Source organism: Neoarius graeffei, chromosome 22 (genome assembly GCF_027579695.1).
Source record: "Neoarius graeffei isolate fNeoGra1 chromosome 22, fNeoGra1.pri, whole genome shotgun sequence".
Classification (NCBI taxonomy): domain Eukaryota; kingdom Metazoa; phylum Chordata; class Actinopteri; order Siluriformes; family Ariidae; genus Neoarius; species Neoarius graeffei.
This window is the reverse complement of record NC_083590.1, coordinates 23,381,596-23,405,202: the sequence shown is the minus strand read 5'-3', so window position 1 is coordinate 23,405,202 and position 23,607 is coordinate 23,381,596. Positions and strand designations below refer to the sequence as shown.

Genomic DNA, 23,607 nt, shown 5'->3' with positions numbered 1-23,607 from the left:
GTGACTCTAAATTGACCGTAGGTGTGAATGTGAGTGTGAATGGTTGTCTGTGTCTATGTGTCAGCCCTGTGATGACCTGGCGACTTGTCCAGGGTGTACCCTGCCTTTCGCCCGTAGTCAGCTGGGATAGGCTCCAGCTTGCCTGCGACCCTGTAGAAGGATAAAGCGGCTAGAGATAATGAGATGAGATGAGGGTGTGACCACCATTATGGGTCGGTCCTATGACATTCTGATTAATCCCTACTGAACCTAAAATGGGGGTGGCATGGTGGTGTAGTGGTTAGTGCTGATCGCCTCACAGCAAGAAGGTCCGGGTTCGAGCTCCGTGCCCGGCGAGGGCCTTTCTGGGCGGAGTTTGCATGTTCTCCCCATGTCCGCGTGGGTTTCCTCCGGGTGCTCCGGTTTCCCCCACAGTCCAAAGACATGCAGGTTAGGTTAACTGGTGGCTCTAAATTGACCATAGGTGTGAATGTGAGTGTGAATGATCGTCTGTGTCTATGTGTCAGCCCTGTGATGACCTGGCGACTTGTCCAGGGTGTACCCCGCCTTTCGCCCGTAGTCAGCTGGGATAGGCTCCAGCTTGCCTGCGACCCTGTAGAACAGGATAAAGCAGCTAGAGATAATAATGAGATGAGGAATGAACCTAAAATGGACACAAACACTGTTTTTAAAGGGTCTTCTGGGTTATCGAAGTGAATATTAAAAGTAGTAAATCCTGTAATTGTGCCTAAAGAAGATATGGTGTCGAATTTGCAACATGATAATACTGCAAAATATTAAAAACATATAAAAGGGGGAAGAAGAAAAAAATAAAACACCTAGTCTGCGCAATGTGTGCGCATCCAGGATGTTCCTCAACGCTCCGGCAAAGCTGACTGGATCACCTGACAGAATACATCACATGTCATGTGACAGTGTGTCTGATGAAGACGTGAATAAGGAACTGTTTCCTTTACATTGTTTTTCATCATATAGTGAGTTTAGAGTGTGCAGAGGCGGACAAATGGGGTTATTAATATATCTGAGTTTAATGTGGATGTTCTTATTAGCTTCTACACTGCCTTCTAAGGTAAGAAAAACAGGTGAATTCGGTGTTTTATTTTGAGACATTCCTGAAATACCCGGATGTATAAAGCTGTATTGACTTTCTTTAGAATCTAAAATCTACCTACAGACAAAGAATACATTTTGTTTAGTAGAATTTGCACCAGTGGTTTCAAAGATAATGTCTGATCAGTTCTGTGCACACTGGGACTATACTGTAAGGTTTCTGTTATCTCTAGTATAATAATCCAGTGCTGAATTGTTCATCTAAAAGCCTTTCTGTTTCATAAACATCCTCACATTTGAAGTTTAAAGAAGAGAACTTCTTTGACATGAATGTCTTCAGTCATTTTCAGAAACCAGTTTATCCTGGTCAGAGTGGTGGAGGATCTGGGGTCCATCCTAGGTGGGATGCCAGTCCATCACTGGGCACCATACCAGGGTTTTCCACTTGTCAAAAATAAAAGGTGGTGGACGGGGTGGGGCCCCGGGGGACAAAGTCCCCCTGAAGCTGACGGGCTTTGGGCTATGTCCAGGGCTCGAAATTAACTTTTTTTCTTTGTGTCCCCCAGTGGTCCCAAATTCTGTGTTGTATTGTCCCGAATGGAAGCAATAGTGTCCCCATTTTTTCCTCTCTGAAATAACCAGTGGTTAATATTATCATATGAAGTTACTATTATATTTGTAACTATGCGATTTTGAACCCTTTATATCATTTTTACAATAAGTCACAAGACACAAGCGACACATGTCCTATACATCATCTACTTCAAAATTACAGTTATTGCATTTTCAGTTTATTAAACTTTGGCGATCTCACTGTATGAATAGATACCCGTTTATTTAAAGGGGCCAACTAGCTCATTCAGAAAATGTTTCAACTCCCTACATCTGCAGTACACTTTAGTTGAAAATAAGACCCCTTTTATGTTCATTTCATCTACTTATACCTTGAATATCTGTTGGCACTTATAAGGCCAACTTATCATTTTCACCATTATCGTTATCCATTTTTATGAACTTTCCGTTATCCATTTTTATGAACTTTCCGTTATCCATTTTTATGAACTTTCGCTGCCGGGTGCAAATGTTAGCACCATCAGCATAGTGGCAGGTCCGAGCCTAGTTGTGCTGCTGACTGACTAAACTTTCTGAACTAGAAAGACACCAAGAAAACTCACTTATTCTGTTGAACGGTATCTTCCGTCAATATCATCCACATCATTCCTGTTGTATTTTATAACGTGTCTAACAGTGTTCATTCAGTTCATTCAGTTGCTAGCGTTGCCTGCAGACCAGGCGATGACACTTTGGATCCTGAAGGTCCCGGAGACGTTATGTCTGGGCTTTCAGTTTCTTCCCCGCGGTCGGTCCGCTTCAACCACTTCAGCATTTTTGTTCTGGCAAGAGTCGGCGCAGCGTGTGCGGTAGCAATTCCATTCCAAGTCCATATAATGCGGACTCCGGCCGAAGATTCTAGAACAGAATGCGCTGCTCTGTAGCCTACGGATGCAGGTGCATCGAAAGTGTAGCTACTATGTATTTTTCGCTGTTAACGTTTTAAAATTGACAAATTAGGTGAATGTCTACGTATGTGTTACGGCTTTGTAAATAATATTAATGTAGAACTTTTTTTCTAGATCTATTTTTTTTCCATTGTCCCGGGATTGTCCCAGATATGATAATTTTGTGTCCCGATGACATTTTTATGGTCCCCGGGACACCGTTAGTTTCGAGCGCTGGCTATGTCTGGTTGGAATCTCGTCTCATCTCATCTTATCTCATCTCATTGGCAGCACGGTGGTATAGTGGAGCGTTTCTCAACCATGGTGCCGTCAGAGAATATTCTAATGTTGAAATAAATAAAATGAATTAAAATTCCAAAAAACGATAGATCAAAATTTGTCTCACGGCCCCCTTTCCCATGTCACAACATCACTGCCGGGGTCAGCGTGACTGCGTATATTTTATATGGGGGTACCTTGAGAATTTGCATACTTCTGAAGGGTGCCGTGACTGAAAAAAGGTTGAGGAACACTGGTGTAGTGGTTAGCACGGTTGCCTCACAGCAAGAAGGTTCCGGGTTTGAACCCAGCAACCGGCGAGGGCCTTGCTGTGCGGAGTTTGCATGTTCTCCCCGTATCTGTGTGGGTTTCCTCCGGGTGCTCCAGTTTCCCCCACAGTCCAAAGACATGCAGTTAGGTTAACGTGGGGTGGCCTTGGGCTGAAGTGCCCTTGAGCAAGGTACTTAACCAGTGTTGCCAGATACTGCTGACATTTTCCAGCCCAAAATATGTTCAAAACCCGCCAAAATGCACTTGAAACCGCCCAATCTGGCAACACTGTACTTAACCCCTGACTGCTCCCTGGGCGTTCTGGTGTGGTTGTTCACTGCTTCAGATGGGTTAAATGCAGAGGATGAATTTCACTGTGCTTGAAGTGTGCATGGGACAAATAAAGGTTTCTTCTTCACATCGCTCCTGTGGAGTTTGGCCCCATCTAGACAGTTGAAAGTCAGACTTGGAAGACGCTCTGGACACTTACAGTAATGCTTTTGTGGCTGAGAACTACAGTCGACTTGCTAACTTTTTAGGACTGCAGTTGTCATGAACAGTTTTGCACTCCAGTTTCCGTTAATGAAGAGTTTATAACATCAACAAAACTGACTTCATGTTAAAACTGTTAATGTTAGGGTAGTATCTCACTGGGCTGCGACAGCCTGTGACTAGTTGGAGACACAACAATTGCGATAAAATATGCAAATTTGCGAGAATTTTCACTTGGAATCACACTGAATTGATATTCGCATATTTTATCGCAATTGTTGTGTCTCCAACTAGTCGCAGGCTGTCGCAGCCTAGTGAGATACACTCGCACTTCCTGTCTCACGGAAACTGACTTGAGAAGGGTTCGTGATGGCTTTGCGACACCAGCGACGCATTTGCAGCTATTTTGAGAGAAATTTTGTCGCACTAATTTTTTGAATACGTTCAAAATTTCAGCAATGAAGGAGCGACACTTTGCGACTCATGCGAGGAAATTGAGAAGCCCCGTGAATGTTTCAAGACACTTTTGAAACTCTCTCGCGAATGACGTTAGCAATTTGCCGCAAGCAGTAATGCTTTTGTGGCTGAGGACTCCAGCTGGCTTGCTAACTTTAGGACTGCAGTTGTCATGAACAGTTTTGCACTCAAGTTTCCATTAATGAAGAGTTTATAACATCAACGAAACTGACTTCATGTTACAGTTTTTCTCAATTCCTAAAACACTAAACCCTAGCCTGGGAAATCCCATGCTGCTTTGCACAATCGTTCCGATCTGAAAAGACAGCATGGAAACTATGGTCTAAAGGCTCGCCTGAGTTAGGGAGCCAATCAGAGAGTGGGGAGGGGTGGAAAGATGGTGACACGTACTACTCGACAAACGGAAGCTTGTAGTTTATTTGGGACTGTTTACGGATCACATTTAACATGGCGGCGAGCGATACGAACCAAACTTTCGATCAAGCTTTGTCTTGCACAAATGGCAGTAATCGTTCGGTGCCATTGTTTTCCTATTTTTGTTTTGCCTTCTCTTTCTCCTTCCTTCTCTTCTTCGTCGCTCTAACTACGTCACCGGGTACAACTGCCATGATTGGCCATGGGCTACGTATACGCCAAATGATAGACATTCGCAACGTCCAATAAACGGCCGTTGACAATCATAAACCACACCTCCCCTACGAGAAATTCAATAGGCGGATTCCAGACCATATTTCACTTGTGATATGGTCTGGTGTTAACCAGACTAACTAAACCCTATTGTCTGAACCAAATGCTCAGTTGCCTGAACCCACTGATTGAATCAGTCACTCTTTTGGCAAAACCATAGGCACTTTTCACCTGTTTAGACACAACTTGCCAACACATTTTCATTGTGACGCACCTGTGCTGCATAATGGTGAGCACAGGTGACAAAAGTCAAACAATTAAAGCACAGGTGTCACCACTTGAACACAACAGCTCAAAATTGATCACACATTTGGCTAATGATGTGAGGGAACATATAAGCCAGTTCAGAGAGCACTGGTTTGTGAGGCCCTACAATGGATAGAAATCTGAGAGGAAGAGTTCGTGTGAGAGGAGGTCGAGGTGATCAGCGAAGACAAAGAACAGTAATATCTGATGAAATCAGAGCTACTGTGATTGACCATGTTCTTGTCCATGGTATGAGCATGAGGGAGGCTGGAGAAAGGGTGCAACCAAACATCAGTAGATTCGCTGTGTCCACCATAATCCGAAGATTTAGAGAAGAGAACAGGTAATTACCTTTTTTGACATTATAGTACAGTATGTAAATGTTGACAGCAGTTACTGTATGACATACTATATACTGTACCACAGTATACTTTAAGTAAATATATGTTTCAGTACATCACTGTACCAATGTACTGTAGTATTGTAATGGAGGGTTGGTCTAACTGTTTGTAGGCCATGTATATTTTTTGTAACTGCATGTTCTCTTTTTGTAGAATTGAAAGACTGCCACATGGGGGTGGGAGGACAGGTATGTTCTCCCCACACCAAGAGACCCTAATTGTTGATATAGTCCATAAGAACAAAGCCGTTAAACTGAGTGAAATTGAGCAGAAGATCATTGAGGACCATGTAAATTTTGAGGGTATCAGCAGTGTCAGCCTCTCTACTGTTGATCGTGTCCTCAAGCGCAACAGACTGCGCATGAAACAGCTGTACAGAGTGCCCTTTGATCGCAACTCAGACAGAGTCAAAGAGCAAAGATTCCAGTATGTACAGGTTGGTATATATCCAGACACATTCAGTGTTGATTACTCTGATACCCCTTTCCACCAAATCAGTTCCAGGGCTGGTTCGGGGCCAGTGCTGGTTCACAACTCGTTCAACTCGCGAGCCAGCTGAGAACCAGTTTGCTTTTCCATAGCTCGCGGTGCTAAGGGAAGACACGTCATTACGTCGCTGTATATGTCAGTTACGTCGCTACGTTTGCATAAACCTTGGTGTGAATATCGAAGCAAAAACAACACGGAAGAAGCAGCAGCAGCAACAACAACAATAATAATAATGGATGACTTCGCGTTTGTACAGCTGCTGCTTCTCGTCGCTTAAAAATGGCGATCTTTCGCGGTCTTGTTATTGTTGTTGGTCTTAACAACTCTGCCCCCCTGCTGATGTAAGCGGTTCTTTCCTCTGGCCCAGCAGAGAGTTGGTGCTAGCCTGGAACCGGTTTTTCTGGCCCCAGAGCCAGTTCTTTGTCAGTGGAAACAGAAAACCCGGTTCCAAACTAAGCACTGGCCCCGAACCAGCCCTCGAACTGCTTTGGTGGAATAGGGGCATATGTAGTGGCCTAAATCACTTTTTCTGTATCACTTAGAAAACTATATCTATTTCTACAGAGGGTTTTTTAACTGGATGCAATGGAAAGACCCCATGAATACATCTACATGGATGAAGCTGGGTTTAATTTCACCAAAAGGAGAAGGAGAGGCCATAATGTGGTTGGCCATCGGGCCATTGTTGGTGTCCCTGGGCAGTGTGGTGGCAATGTCACGTTATGTGCTGCCATCAGCAATCATGGGATTGTCCACCATCATGCCAACCTGGGGCCCTACAACACTCACCAGCTCCTCATATTCCTCAATCACATGCGAGATGCTCTGTTAGGGCAGCAGGATGAGCATCCCATCTATGTTGTCGTTTGGGACAATGTGAGTTTTCACAGAGCCCTCCAGGTTAGAGAGTGGTTCAATATGAACCAAGGTTTTATCAATCTTTGCCTTCCACCGTACTCCCCTTTCCTAAACCCCATTGAGGAATTCTTCTCCTCATGGTGGTGGAAGGTATATGAACGCCAACCTTACACCAGGGTAAATCTCCTACAAGCCATGGAACTCGCCTGTGGTGACATAAGTGTGGAGGCATACCAAGCCTGGTTACGGCATGCCAGGGGTTTTTTCCCCCGTTGCCTGGCCAGACAAAATGTGGCCTGTGATGTGGATGAAGTCCTGTAGCCTGACCCAGTACGGAGACATGATGCTGTGGCTGAGTAATGAACTTATTTGTATATTTTTGTACTTTATTTTTACATGGGCTTACTGTACACAAGTGGCAAATGCACAAGATTTCTGCTTGTGCATTTACATGTAGCACTTGTAAAAACAAGATTTGTTTTTTGTCTTTTTGTACAAGTGCTAAATGCACAGATTTTTTTGTTTTGCAACATGCATTTAGCCTACAGTGAACAATAAACATTTATTTCTCCAGCTTCATGTCCTGAGCATTGTGTTTTCTATTTTTCTATGTAGTGTTTAGTGACTGCTCAGTAGTGTGTTTAATTTTGATTGACTCAGGGCACGATTTGACAACATGGTTCAGTTTTGAGCACAGATTGAACGGTTTTGAGGTGAAAGTTTGGTTTTGAGCAATTCCAGCGTTATGGACGTGACACTTGAACTCAAAATGGCAACAAATGACCCAGTGCATGTTTTATTGTCCCCCAGTATTTAAACAGGTGTTGCATATTTTAAGGCTGTACCATACTGGAGAAGTGATAGAACAAGAACAATTCCCATAGTACATCTAGGGCATGCCAGAAAATGCCAATAAAAGATGCATTATGGATGTGACAGAAAAAGTATCACTTTTCTTGGGTGACTGTACATTTTTATCAAACTATGTGAAATTGTAAACCTAATGTCGAAATGGAGATATCCATTTGATAGAGGGGTCCAAGGTGAATATTAAAAAATCTTTGTTTAAAATATTTTGTATTTCATGCAGAGTTTCGGAAGGAAAAGTCAGCGTTATGGATGTGACGAAATTCCGTTATGGATGTGACGCGTCTGAAATAGACATGGCATACGTTTAGAAAATCAGCAATTTAACCACCATAACCCTTTGAAAAACTCTCTAAATATCAGCTAAAACTATCAAAGTTCTTAAATAATATTTAGGATGGCTATTGTTTTGCTGTTTTGTGGATTTTAGCATACATTTCTGTGGCTTGTGGCAATAATATAGAATTGTACATGATCAAAGTTGATTTTAGCTTGGGTTTTACATTATAAGAAAGAAAGACTGACAGTGACATATTAGGTTGGTTACAAATTGGTTCAACTTATTCACATCTGTAAAATACAGGCCTAGGTGATATCTCTGGGAGTGGTTTTGATGTATTACATGTTGCTTTATTTTTGCATGGTGAGGTTGACATTTACATGGAATTGCCCTTTTGCAAGAAGAGTCTGAGGTTTTGTGAATGTAGCTTGAAAATTGGGTTTTGTGTTCACAGTTTAGAGAAAAGGAGAGCAGCTTTCAAGAAATGTGTCTTAGCAATCGAGAAAAAACTGTTAATGTTATAGTCATGCTGTCTGTTGTTGTCATCCAGGTGAGGATGGGTTCCCTTTTGGGTCTGGTTCCTCTTGAGGTTTCTTCCTCGTGTTGTCTATGGGAGTTTTTCCTTGCCACCATCGCCACGGGCTTGCTCATTGGGGATAGATTAGGGATAAAATTGGCTCATGTCTTGGGTCATTCAGATTCTGTAAAGCTGCTTTGGGACAATGTCTATTGTTAAAAGCGCTATACAAACAAACTTGACTTGACTTGGCAGTGAAACTGGCCAATAAATGGATAGGAAATGCTAAATCATTTTACAAAAAAATTACACATTCTTGCTATACATATCTTTTATTGTCGACGTGAAACTCATTTGACATTTTATTTATTTAAAAGGACATTGCACATTAATCAACAGAACTGTAAATGTGCCAGTGTTAGCCAACAGGCTAATTTTCAACTGCAGTCCTTAGGCATGATGTTTATAGACCCATGTGACCAACTTTTGTAAAAGTCAGGTTGTTAAAAACAAACATAACAGAAAAAAAACAACAGTAATGAAACAGAAAAGTGTTTACACATCAGACAAGCCATCAAGACACTCGCATCACTATAAACTGAATCAGTCTTACAAATACAGCCACTAAGACAGCAAAGTAGACCGAGCAGGAGACATCATCATACCACAAACAATGCCAGAGACAACAACACCTTATAGACGGGACAAAAGACGTCACTCATTATCAAACACTCTGGCAACAGACAACATTTGATTGAAAACAAGGGAACGCCAGTGTCATTTCTGTTGAGACTGATACACCTGTTGCGCATCCCTGAATTAATTATATTTTTTCTGTGTGTGAAAAATAAATGAACTTCCATGCATAAACAAAATACCCAATTACAATAAATGCATACTTTTTTTTTTACAATACACATAATTAATGTTAATTGGGTGAAACTATTCCAATCAATGCACGAGCTGGTGCGCGTGCCCGCGACTGGCACTACAAAGCCACCCCGGCCTCTGTAGTTCAGGTCCTTTGACCCAGGAACCCAGAAGTCCTGCAATAAATAACCACAGTGAAGCAACAGGAAACTGCAGCTCTCGCCTACACAATCACAGATATGTAAAATAAAAGACCTGAACTTAACTAGTGTGTGTGTGTGTGTGTGTGTGCTGTTATATGATTACTGTAAGTGTGTATGGTCAGAAAAGACGATAGATAAGCATAACCGTTGCACAATAACGCTACAAACACCCGCAAAGTTATTTAGCTGCTGGCTAGCTGCAGCTTGTCACTTCCAATGTTCCTATGTGTCAGTATAGTGTAATGTGGTGCGGTGTAGTGTAACGCAGGGATAGACCCGTATGCATTGGTTTAATGGTCTTCTGCGTGTTAAGTAGTTACAAAATTATAATAAAGCGAATACTTTACGATTTATTTAGAGTATACTAATGAAGTTGTGGGTTTTTATTTATTTATTTTTTTGGCCAATGGAAGGGTGGCAGGCCAGAATTGTAACGTGGCGGTGCGCCACTTTAAAAGCGCCCGTGGAGAATACTGCATGCCCTCGTTTGTGCACGCTGACACCTAGGGGCCATTTAGCATACATTCATATCCAGAGTGATGGACAAGTGGACCCTGACATACCCACTGCAGTGGGCAGCCTGGGGAACAGTTGGGGGTTATGTGAAGATTACGCGTAGCCGGTTGATCCGTGAGAACTGCGGCTGGGGCTACCGTGGCCATTCCAACAGATTTTGGATGTGATCTGTTGCATATGTTTGGGTGGAACAAATATGCAAATGAAGCCATAGCTGCGATGGAAGATGCTGGTAAAACCAATGGCAGCAGCAACATATGGTCTTACAGCAATGACTGCAGTGTGTCAGAGCCACGGCAAGATGAAATAAGCCATGCCCCCTCAGCAAACTTCACTTTCTGCAGAATGTTGTTCCATGAACGTTTTGAGCTCAATGGTTGTGACGAAGGATGGCACGGTGGTGTAGTGGTTAGCGCTGTCGCCTCACAGCAAGAAGGTCCTGGGTTCGAGCCCCGGGGCCGGCGAGGGCCTTTCTGTGCGGAGTTTGCATGTTCTCCCCGTGTCCGCGTGGGTTTCCTCCGGGTGCTCCGGTTTCCCCCACAGTCCAAAGACATGCAGGTTAGGTTAACTGGTGACTCTAAATTGACCGTAGGTGTGAATGTGAGTGTGAATGGTTGTCTGTGTCTATGTGTCAGCCCTGTGATGACCTGGCGACTTGTCCAGGGTGTACCCCGCCTTTCACCCATAGTCAGCTGGGATAGGCTCCAGCTTGCCTGCGACCCTGTAGAAGGATAAAGCGGCTAGAGATGAGGTTGTGACGAAAACCACCGATAGCCCATGTATGCCTTCATGGTTGCAACAGAAGAATTCATCCGGCACTTGACCCATGGCAACGTTCAACACGACTAAACTTTCCGGGGATGGAATCCACGCCCTTTTGGTTGTCAAGGTAGCTCTCCGCCTCTCACATATTCCAGTGGAAGGAATATACGAGACTGAGGCATTAGGTGCCTTGCTCAAGGGCACTTCAGCTATTCCTGCTGGTCCAGGGGATCAAACCAGTGATCTTTTGGTTCCAAAGCTGCTTCAGGCCATGGCCATCCAGCTGTTTCAGGCTTTACGCCATGGCTTTCCCATAGAGTCAATTTAGCATGGCATGTTTTGGGGAAGAAAATCAAAGGACCTAGAGAAAGCCCCTCAAGACATGGGGAGAACATGTAAAACTCCACACAGACAGCAATCCAAGCTCGTTGAACCAGAGACTCTGGAAGTGTCCACTGTACCACTTAATCAGTCAAGACAATGTTTCTTCCCATCCCATGTCATGTAGTTGGTCTCACACTATGTACTCAAATGTGGAATTGTTATACAAGAACTTTGGAGCTATCTTTCATGGTCAGATGAGACAAAACGCCAACAATGTCAACAGAGATGCCTTGGGAACATAATATCTTCACCTAGTGGGAGAAGCATAAATAAGAGGTTTTTGACATTTAAAAAAAAAGCAGGATGTTTCTTCAGAAAAAACACCCAACCCTTCTCACAACTGTTATGCAGTTATGGTGAAACCGTGAGGCTGTATTGCCTCCAAAGGCCCAAAGTTGTGTGTTTTTAGCAGAACAGTAATCCAAATCCAAGCCATAAGTCAAAGAAAAAAACACACATGTTTTAGTGACCACAGAATCAGGCATTCGACATGGCAATCCCAGTCCTCCATCACAGTGAAGGTGTTAGTGGGTGTACAAACTTTTTTGCACCACGTTTTTGTCGAATAAATTGACCTTTGTCACTCTTTAACCCAGTCATCCTGCATCACATAAGCTTGTATGCCGGATATAAGAGTTTATAATCCTTTCAGCAGCTTGTAATGTTTTAGAATTATAATAAGCATGCAGTCCCTGTTTATTTTATTGTATTAATGTCACAGATGCAGATCAAGCCACTGATTTATGATGAGCAGTTGCTGTGGGTGAGCAACGGAGCAGGCCAGGTGAACACGTATCGTGTTCCTCTGCTAACATTCACTTCTCAAGGCAACCTGCTGGCCTTTGCTGAGGCGAGGAAAGACTCGTCATCTGACATCGGGGCAAAGTTCATTGCAATGAGACGCTCTACAGACAAAGGTGATTAAACAAAAATGCTCATCTGCACAGACCAACCGAGACTGTTTGAATAAGATTGACGCGCATCTTACACGTTCCATAGTAAATCAGTTCTTTCATATTTTTTCTTCATTCTTTCAACCCCAAGGACTTACCTGGTCTCCGACAACCTTCATAGTGGATGATGGCATTCTGGTGGATGGCTTGAACCTTGGCTCGGTTGTAGTGGACGAGCAAAGACGTTCCGTGATGCTGATCTACTGTCTGTGCTTCCACCAGTACCAGTGCAGTACCTCCAGCACCATGTTAGTGGAAAGTCTGGATGATGGTCTGACCTGGAGCAGTCCTCGTAATCTGTCTGTCCAGCTCGGGGTGAAGAGCTTCGCCCCTGGGCCGGGATTCGGCATTCAGGTAGGACTCCTGCTCTTTTCTAACTGTTCTAGGAGTCTCTTCTTCAGGTTTATTCTTCAAGCATTAATCATAACTCAAAGTTTCATACACAGGTTCAATCACTGAAAAATAATATTGTGTGTGTTCTTTTCCAAAATGATGCAATATACATCTCGATACATGATTAACCATCTGATGTATGAAAGATAACTGTGACTGAACTCAACTGGTTAGGCTTTCTTAGACACTTGCTTCACTGGGAATTACTCACATAGAAGCCATGCCTACTCAGCTTTGACTGATGGGAAGGGCGGCCACGCCTACATCATATGACCATGTTTGCATGTCTGCACAGAAACGCTTGAGTCCAGCAGTAGGACGTTTGGTGGTGTGTGGTCATGGCACCATCGAGGGCGATGGGGTTTTCTGTATCCTGAGCGACGATCACGGGCAAACGTGGAGGAACGGCGGATCGCTGAAGAGTATCCCGTATAATCAGCCCAAACAGAGCTGGGACTTCAACCCTGATGAGTGTCAGGTATGAACGTGGAAGGGAAGAAAGTTTGGGATATTTAGTCGAGTAGAGCTGATTGGGAACCTCTGTAAATCAGCACATTCATGCAGGTATCAAATCAGCCAATCACATGGCAGCAAAACAATGCATATATTGGTGCAGATACAGGTCAAGAGCTTCACATTCACATCAAACACCAGAACGGGGGAAAAACATCAGTGACTTTTGACAGAGTATGGAATGGTTTTTGGTGCCTGAACGGAATGTGCGAAAAACAAAAAACATCCAGTTTCATATTTAATGCATGTAAAAACTGTTTAAAGCTGACCTACTCTTCATTTCCATGTAGGAAAAGTTCAGTTCATTTTGGTGCAACATCAACATTATTTTAATGATTATAAATATGCCCTGTGATGACCTGGCGACTTGTCCAGGGTGTACCCCGCCTTTCGCCCGTAGTCAGCTGGGATAGGCTCCAGCTTGCCTGCGACCCTGTAGAAGGATAAAGCGGCTAGAGATAATGAGATGAGATGAGATTATAAATATTTAAAGTTTAGCTAATTATACATCAGAGATGTCCACAAACACCGGCGACCAGCGATTTTCTCTGCCCACGCAGACGGTGTGCGTCAGCTACTCGATCTCAGAAAAAAATTATAACTTGCCTTTCAATGTTCAAGTGATTTTTTTTTATATCATCTCAGCTGCCCATAATTTGCTGCAAATCCAATTATTTGCCCACAAAAGTGTCTTTGATTCGGGTCTAACATGACTGGAAGTGACGCCATATTTGTTGATCGATTCTCACGCTCTGATTGGCTGAGCCGGACCACATGACCACGCCGTAGCAGATGGTGAAGACGCAGTTGGTGGTTGTTGCAGACGATTTCACTCACTTTTCACAAAATGCCACCAGAGAAGAAACTAAAACCTTCCATGGGCCAAATAAGTATAAAGTCTGCTTTCTGCACATATGTACATATGAAAATATTAATTACGATGTATATCGATGAATTGTTATTTTCATATCTAGAAGCTACCTGGAGTGCTGAAGTTCCCATAGAGATGTTTGGTCCCTTAGCTAAGGCTTCATACTTATAAAGTGCAATTGCAAATATTTATGCTGAAATTAAAACTATATAATACCACATGAGAAGCATCTCAAGTATATTATACATGCACCAAATAAGCTCACCATGTAGTTATGTTACCGAGCCAGGAGGCGTACTACAGAGGGGAACTGAGAAAGCCAAGCGCACACACATCTGGAGAGAAAGCTCTCAAAATACATATTTTGCAAGTATTTTACAGGGAAATGGTTAGTAATTTATTAGCTGAGAGTGCACCAGAAGGCATGTAAATTTCAAAATTTTCTGGAGGGGGCATGCCCCCAGACCCCCTAGCATTAACACGCCATTAGCATGCCAAATTCCTAAGCCGCCTACGCCTTATTTATTTTTTTTAAACCTGGCTACTTCAGATTTTCTGGAGAACCCTGTATGTTAAACATCATCTCCAACTTAATCACTGAAGGCTTCATTAACCGAGCCAGCAGTACTTGTGTTGTATTGGCTGATGCAGACTAACACACGAGTTGTTCATAGAGTTATATTCTGTAGATTGTGTAACAGTAAGGAGCACGTATCAACATTGACCTTTAAAGCGAGCCAGCCCGGGAAATAAAAACGTAGTCATAAATCAGAGGATGAGTACTATGGGGCTTTCTGCGTAGCTCTGCACATTCTCCCAGGAGAGCTGAGGATATTAAATATGATTTATACCACAGTTAGGTCCGGGCCACTCACTGGATTCCAAGAGTGCTGATATTTACTATAACGGCACTGGGACATTTTACTCTGTGTCTCACTCCACTTGTTGGTGTTCTGTACGTACAACCCCGATTCCAAAAAAAGTTGGGACAAAGTACAAATTGTAAATAAAAACGGAATGCAATAATTTACAAATCTCAAAAACTGATATTGTATTCACAATAGAACATAGACAACATATCAAATGTCGAAAGTGAGACATTTTGAAATTTCATGCCAAATATTGGCTCATTTGAAATTTCATGACAGCAACACATCTCAAAAAAGTTGGGACAGGGGCAATAAGAGGCTGGAAAAGTTAAAGGTACAAAAAAGGAACAGCTGGAGGACCAAATTGCAACTCATTAGGTCAATTGGCAATAGGTCATTAACATGACTGGGTATAAAAAGAGCATCTTGGAGTGGCAGCAGCTCTCAGAAGTAAAGATGGGAAGAGGATCACCAATCCCCCCAATTCTGCACCGACGAATAGTGGAGCAATATCAGAAAGGAGTTCGACAGTGTAAAATTGCAAAGAGTTTGAACATATCATCATCTACAGTGCATAATATCATCAATAGATTCAGAGAATCTGGAAGAATCTCTGTGCGTAAGGGTCAAGGCCGGAAAACCATACTGGGTGCCCGTGATCTTCGGGCCCTTAGACGGCACTGCATCACATACAGGCACGCTTCTGTATTGGAAATCACAAAATGGGCTCAGGAATATTTCCAGAGAACATTATCTGTGAACACATTCACCGTGCCATCCGCCGTTGCCAGCTAAAACTCTATAGTTCAAAGAAGAAGCCGTATCTAAACATGATCCAGAAGCGCAGACGTCTTCTCTGGGCCAAGGCTCATTTAAAATGGACTGTGGCAAAGTGGAAAACTGTTCTGTGGTCAGACGAATCAAAATTTGAAGTTCTTTATGGAAATCAGGGACGCCATGTCATTCGGACTAAAGAGGAGAAGGACGACCCAAGTTGTTATCAGCGTTCAGTTCAGAAGCCTGCATCTCTGATGGTATGGGGTTGCATTAGTATGTGTGGCATGGGCAGCTTACACATCTGGAAAGACACCATCAATGCTGAAAGGTATATCCAGGTTCTAGAGCAACATATGCTCCCATCCAGACGACGTCTCTTTCAGGGAAGACCTTGCATTTTCCAACATGACAATGCCAAACCACATACTGCATCAATTACAGCATCATGGCTGCGCAGAAGAAGGGTCCGGGTACTGAACTGGCCAGACTGCAGTCCAGATCTTTCACCCATAGAAAACATTTGGCGCATCATAAAACGGAAGATACGACAAAAAAGACCTAAGACAGTTGAGCAACTAGAATCCTACATTAGACAAGAATGGGTTAACATTCCTATCCCTAAACTTGAGCAACTTGTCTCCTCAGTCCCCAGACGTTTACAGACTGTTGTAAAGAGAAAAGGGGATGTCTCACAGTGGGAAACATGGCCTTGTCCCAACTTTTTTGAGATGTGTTGTTGTCATGAAATATAAAAATCACCTAATTTTTCTCTTTAAATGATACATTTTCTCACTTTAAACATTTGATATGTCATCTATGTTCTATTCTGAATAAAATATGGAATTTTGAAACTTCCACATCATTGCATTCCGTTTTTATTTACAATTTGTACTTTGTCCCAACTTATTTGGAATCGGGGTTGTAAATATCCAGTTCTAGGATTGAAAGCATTGCTACACTGACTGTGGACTGTCAGTCTGTGCGTTGGCATGCCAACACTCCAGCTGTGGCTTTTTTGGGAACTACCTGTATTTCTGTTGTCAGAGCAAAAATAAACAATATTTGTGGACATTGTGTCTAAAATGTCCTTTACTCTATAGTAATTTCATATTCATTGTTGTATAAACGTAATGTCAGACTCCTAATCATTACTGAATATCAGCATGTGCCAGTGTTATTTAACAATCATTAGCCGAAAGCAAAGTGAATAATAACCGAGACGAAGTCAAGAAAGTACAGGTAGTCCTCGACTGACGACTGCGTTTGGTTACGACTGACCGGTCGTAAACCGATCTGGTCGTAAGTCGGCCTATGTTAAATGAACGTAAGTATATTGTGATGTGTAATGATATTGTAATCATCTTAAAGTCTTATTTTATCAACATTTTCTTATTTCATTACCTTGGCTCATTATTTGGTTTGTCAAACACTGCATATTCAGGGGTGAAAGTAACTTTTATTTCTTGCCGGTATATTATTTTGAGCCATAGTGCGCGTGCTGAAAAATGCACCTAATTATTTATTATTGTCTACTTATCAAGCATTCACTAGGACTTCTTATCACTCAGTAGTACTAGTATAGTACTTTTTTATCACACTATCACGCTTTCATCCATCTGTATCAGTTTTTGATTATAAATAAATTGTAAACACATCATTGCAACAGCACAATTGTTTTAATTACATTTTTTTTAGCTGAACAGTTGAAAACTAACTTTTCATTTTGGACATTTGGACGCAGAACAGTGTAACAGAACAGAAAAGTGAAAGTTACTTTGATTACCAGCTGCGCACGTTATAGCACAAGATCTGGTTAAGCCGTACGCGCGCTGTAGCTCGCTCGTTGTTTGTCCAGCGAAACACTGCACACATAATAGAAGAGGCTGGATGCAGTGTTGCCAGATTGGGCGGTTTTAAGTGCATTTTGGTGGGTTTTGAACATATTTTGGGCTGGAAACCGTCAGCAGTATCTGGCAGCACTGGCTGGATGCTGGGCGCTGCCGGGAGCTGGGGCGGAAACTGTCCTACGCTCAGCTGGGAAACACTTGCCAGTCATAACCAGACGGTCGTAAAGTCGCATAGGTCGTAAGTCGACGACTACCTGTAAACCCATTTCTGGACCTTTTTTTTTTAATATTAAAGAAAGCGCTAATAGTAGTAGTTGTCATTGTAGTAGTGGTTGTTAATATCTTGATTTTTCTAAGTTACGTAATGTGTAATTACATTATTCTACATAATATTCAATAATGTAACTAATTTATTATTTATCATAATTTATCTGACAATTGAGTAGGATCATTTCAAGCTTCAAATTACTTTATAGTAAACCTGTGCAGGTGTGAATAAAGAGAAATAGTTAACAATTATTCACCAAAGACAAAGTGAATAATCAGCGAATAATAACCGAGACGAAGTCAGTTGTTTTAGTATAAACACACATGATTCTTTTTAAAAAAAAATCGTATTTAAAAAATAATTTTTCACACTTCAAAAACAGCATGCAAATGTAACCAAGGTGCGGTGCACACTTGTGACTTGTCTAATGCTGATTCATATAAAATGCTTTGTTTTTAAATTGATAAAATAAATCACAGTCCCACCTTACCTTTGAATAGTTTTAGGCTACATCCACATGACAACGGCAACGAGATTTATTATTTTTTTAAAATATCGCGTCCACATGGGCAACGGATCAGTAAAATATCAGGTACATATGGCAACCCAACGCTTGCTGAAAACGATGCAATACACATGCCACACCTCTACGTGCGCTGTAAGACGGTCCCTTCGGAGACACCAGAACAATAGACGTAGACGCATGCGCATAAACCCCTTCTTCTGTAGCATCAGCCACATAAAGTTTTGATTATTAATCAGTAGTGTAAAATAGTATCTATTGTCTAAGACACTTATTTATATTTCATATTAAAACGTCTATGTAAATTAATACATAGAAAGCCTGGCCAGGCGCTGAACGTTCTTCTGCCTTCACTTTAAGAGAAATTCAGGGCGAGCATGAGCCTAGGTTCTTCACTGTCACACGCACACACCTTCTCACTCCCTGTCCTATGGCTATAGTCCCTTTAAATCACGTACTCGTTTTTTGAATGGAGACGCAGAAAGAGGAATGAATGGGGGTAGATGGAAGCCGGTACGCCAACATTCTGAGATCCTCCAGAATTCTTTAATGGTCCGGAATAAATTGAATGCTACACGTTGATGGATTACTTTGTTCTTCTACGCCCTTTTTGAGGAATGTATTGTCGGACTTAAACCAACATCTGAAGAGGTGAGATCGCTCCTTTTTTTTTCCCCTGTTTTTGCTGGCGGGATTGTTTTTGTTTTTGGAAAGCGCACGGGCGGTGCGCAGTTTTGGTTATACTGCTTCCGCAGTGTTTGGACTAAAGACTCTGTCCTAAGGGCTATTCTCTCACTCACACTCACACTCTCTCTCTCTCTCTCTCTCTCTCTCTGTCTCTCTCTGTCTCACTTTGCACCGTTACACAATAAATATTCACAGTGAAAATATTTTGTAAGCGTGTTTCATGAACCAAGTTATAGGATTTGTTGACAACTCGCATCGAGTTCGTTACACTTCTACCCGGTGTGAAGCACTCACAGTCATGTGGTGGTAACGTCATCGTAAACAAATCCGTTCTACTCATCCAGACGACTTCACAACGGCAACGTTGCCAGATTTTTCCACTCTGGAACCCGTTCTCAAAAGCAGGGCTCGAAATTAACTTTTTTTCTTTGTGTCCCCCAGTGGTCCCGAATTCTGTGTTGTATTGTCCCAAATGGAAGCAATAGTGTCCCCATTTTTTTTTCCTCTCTGAAATAACCAGTGGTTAATATTATCATATGAAGTTACTATTATATTTGTAACTATGCGATTTTGAACCCTTTATATCATTTTTACAATAAGTCACAAGACACAAGCGACACATGTCCTATACATCATCTACTTCAAAATTACAGTTATTGCATTTTCAGTTTATTAAACTTTGGCGATCTCACTGTATGAATAGATACCCGTTTATTTAAAGGGGCCAACTAGCTCATTCATAAAATGTTTCAACTCCCTACATCTGCAGTACACTTTAGTTGAAAATAAGACCCCTTTTATGTTCATTTCATCTACTTATACCTTGAATATCTGTTGGCACTTATAAGGCCAACTTATAATTTTCACCATTACCGTTATCCATAGCCCTGTGATGACCTGGCGACTTGTCCAGGGTGTACCCCGCCTTTCGCCCGTAGTCAGCTGGGATAGGCTCCAGCTTGCCTGCGACCCTGTAGAACAGGATAAAGCAGCGACAGATAATGAGATGAGATGAGACCGTTATCCATTTTTATGAACTTTCTGTTATCCATTTTTATGAACTTTCCCATTTTTATGAACTTTCCGTTATCCATTTTATGAACTTTCGCTGCCGAAACGTGGGTGGAACATCAGCATAGTGCCAGGTCCTAGCCTAGTTGTGCTGCTGACTGACTAAACTTTCTGAACTAGAAAGACACCAAGAAAACTCACTTATTCTGTTGAACGGTATCTTCCGTCAATATCATCCACATCATTCCTGTTGTATTTTATAACGTGTCTAACAGTGTTCATTAAGTTCATTCAGTTGCTAGCGTTGCCTGCAGACCAGGCGATGACACTTTGGATCCTGAAGGTCCCGGAGACGTTATGTCTGGGCTTTCAGTTTCTTCCCCGCGGTCGGTCTGCTTCAACCACTTAAGCATTTTTGTTCTGGCAAGAGTCGGCGCAGCGTGTGCGGTAGCAATTCCATTCCAAGTCCATATAATGCGGACACCGGCCGAAGATTCTAGAACAGAATGCGCTGCTCTGTAGCCTACGGATGCAGGTGCATCGAAAGTGTAGCTACTATGTATTTTTCGCTGTTAATGTTTTAAAATTAAAATTGACAAATTAGGTGAATGTCTACGTATGTGTTACGGCTTTGTAAATAATATTAATGTAGAACTTTTTTTCTAGATCTGTTTTTTTCCATTGTCCCGGGATTGTCCCAGATATGATAATTTTGTGTCCCGATGACATTTTTTATGGTCCCCGGGACATCGGGACACCGTTAGTTTCGAGCGCTGCTCAAAAGATTTCGTTTTGGGGCACCCAAAACACCGGTGCCGTGTGGACGCCAGGCCGAAACGATAAACAATTTTATCAGATTCACCTGAATCCGTTGCCGTGTGGACAGGGCCTTAGACCTTATAATACATAGGGCCAAATTACTCAATTCTGATTGGTCAATCAAGGAGGGCTTTGTTTCCTTAACATGGGGCCGTATTTCTGAAATGCTATTGGCTAGTTCGTTGCTTGGTTACGGTTACAAAAATTAGCAAATTTTGTCAACAAAATGGCTGACTGCTGACTCAGCAATGCCGTGTTTCGCTACATTTGACGAAGAAATGATAAACCAATTGAAAGCTGCAAGTGAAAATGAAAATACCAAAAAAAGTATGAATTTTTGGCTTTCTGTGTTTAAGAAATGGGCCGTAGAAAGACAAATAAACGACTCTCTAGTGGCATATGAATGCTGTGAGTTAGACAAGGTGCTGTCACAGTTTGATGCAGAAGTGAGGAAAGCAAATGGGGAAACTACGAACCAGACTCTCTTAAAGTACTGCAGACAGCATTGGACCGGCATCTGAGACAAGAGAAATATCCGGGATCAATCCTGAAAGATGTTAAAATCCTGCCCAAAATCCTCGTGTCGTGTCGCCGTGTCATGATGAAAGACACTTTAGAAACTGATTCAAACGCACAAGATAGTCTTGCACCCTGATTGGTTCAGAAAACGTGAATGACAAATGTTGCGAACTTGAATGGCTTCCGAAGTATGAATTTGGCCCTATATATTCTAAACAAGTAATCGTATGGTTCCTCGTAAAATTAAGGATCAGTTTCACTCGTGATTTCGAAGTTGACGAGGGCAATTTCAAAACTTCGAAATCACGAGTGAAATTAATCCTTAATTTTACGAGGAACCATACGATTACATATACAAACTTTGTAATATCTTTAGTGCTTTTAGGAACAGCATTTTCTTTCATCATTTGTAATTCTTCCTCACTTACGGTGACGAAGCGACTAGCAGCCGTCTTGCCAAGTCACTCGAGGTGATTGGTCAAGAGATTTTGACTATTTCTTGATAATCAGCGCACGCGATTTTCTGCAATCACCTCTATATTTATACTAAAATAGTGTAACAGCACTATTACTGCTTAAGTTATAGCCTATTAATTAAATGATATTCGCTCTAATGCTGCTTTCATGCCCAGCTGGTGGAGCTGCAGGATGGAAGCATCATGATCAACGTGCGGAACCAGAATAACTACCACTGCCACTGCAGGATAGTGGTGCGGAGCCTGGACGGAGGAGAGACTCTGCCTGTAGAGGAGCTGAGGTTCGACAACACACTGGTGGATCCCATGGTGGCGGCTGGAGCTCTGCAGAAGGAAGGGCTGCTGTTCTTCAGCAACCCGGCCAACACCCAGAAGAGTGAGTGAGGAGGGCATTTTCTGATTTTACAAGAAAATCAATCAACACCTCTCGGCCAGTCAGAATTAGGAATTCAACAGTGCTGTGGTATAATGCAGGTTATTGCTTCCATATAATCAGATGAGTGGAAGTGTCACTGTTGTCTAATGTCTAGTGTGTCATATCTCTCCTCTAGGGGTGAACATGACTCTCCGCTGGTCTTTTACTAACGGGTCAACGTGGGAAAACGAGGCCATGCAGATCTGGGCCGGGCCAAGTGGATACTCCTCCATGACATCTCTCGTCAGCAACTCTGTAGAAGATAAGAAGTACATCTACGTCATCTATGAGAAAGGCCACATGGAGTCCATTGAAACCATCTCTGTCGCCAAAATCCACCTGTACGGTGGCAGATAGAGCGAGAGGACCGTGCACTGCAGGAAAGAAAAAAGGGAACAGAAGTGACCATTTATCAAAAGTTACAAGAAATTCAAGAGTGGAACGAAGGTGTGATTTGAATTTGCAGTAAACTGCTGAGGATTGTCCGTTTGCCGCACGTGGCCAGCAATTGTCAGTGATGAGCGATTTCTGAAAAATTCCACCTTTTCAACACCGTACATAATCCAGTACAAAACTCGTTGTACACATGGACAGGAAAAATGGGAAAAGTCCTGGACACTGCTTGATCCACTGTCTTCTAAAACTACAAACACCTGAAGTCTTGAAGGGGAAAGAAGCCGTGTGTGTGTGTGTGTGTGTGTGTGTGTGTGTGTGTGTGTGTGTGTGTGAGAGAGAGAGAGAGAGAGAGAGAGAGAGAGAGAGATTTTTTAATTTATACAGTGGTGCTTGAAAGTTTGTGAACCCTTTAGAATTTTCTATATTTCTGCATAAATATGACCCAAAACATCATCAGATTTTCACACAAGTCCTAAAAGTAGATAAAGAGAACCCAGTTAAACAAATGAGACAAAAATATTATACTTGGTCATTTATTTATTGAGGAAAATTATCCAATATTACATATCTGTGAGTGGCAAAAGTATGTGAACCTCTAGGATTAGCAGTTAATTTGAAGGTGAAATTAGTCAGGTGTTTTCAATCAGTGGGATGACAATCAGGTGTGAGTGGGCACCCTGTTTTATTTAAAGAACAGGGATCTATCAAAGTCTGATCTTCACAACACATGTTTGTGGAAGGTGTATCATGGCACGAACAAAGGAGATTTCTGAGGACCTCAGAAAAAGCGTTGTTGATGCTCATCAGGCTGGAAAAGGTTACAAAACCATCTCTAAAGAGTTTGGACTCCACCAATCCACAGTCAGACAGATTGTGTACAAATGGAGGAAATTCAAGACCATTGTTCCCCTCCCCAGGAGTGGGTGACCAACAGAGATCACTCCAAGAGCAAGGCGTGTAATAGTCGGTGAGGTCACAAAGGACCCCAGGGTAACTTCTAAGCAACTGAAGGCCTCTCTCACATTGGCTAATGTTAATGTTCATGAGTCCACCATCAGGAGAACACTGAACAACAATGGTGTGCATGGCAGGGTTGCAAGGAGAAAGCCACTGCTCTCCAAAA

General features: G+C 42.3%; 1 protein-coding gene across 4 annotated transcripts; it reads left to right on the top strand.

Annotated features, from left to right (window-relative positions):
- Positions 1–897: 897 nt before the first annotated feature.
- LOC132870785 (sialidase-1-like) lies at positions 898–22,921 on the top strand. 4 transcript variants are annotated; one of them, XM_060904648.1, is made up of 8 exons: positions 898–1,069; positions 1,391–5,343; positions 5,555–5,837; positions 11,869–12,064; positions 12,192–12,454; positions 12,789–12,971; positions 21,830–22,049; positions 22,225–22,921. In XM_060904648.1, the coding sequence occupies exons 2-8, from the start codon at positions 5,129–5,131 to the stop codon at positions 22,443–22,445; spliced, it is 1,581 nt and encodes a 526-aa protein (XP_060760631.1). In that variant the 5' UTR covers positions 898–1,069; positions 1,391–5,128; the 3' UTR covers positions 22,446–22,921. The 4 variants fall into 4 exon arrangements, with proteins under 4 accessions (XP_060760631.1, XP_060760630.1, XP_060760632.1 ...); XM_060904647.1 differs by having other exon boundaries at positions 898–5,343; XM_060904650.1 differs by lacking the exon at positions 898–1,069 and having other exon boundaries at positions 5,255–5,343; positions 5,555–5,589.
- The last annotated feature ends 686 nt before the right edge of the window (positions 22,922–23,607 follow it).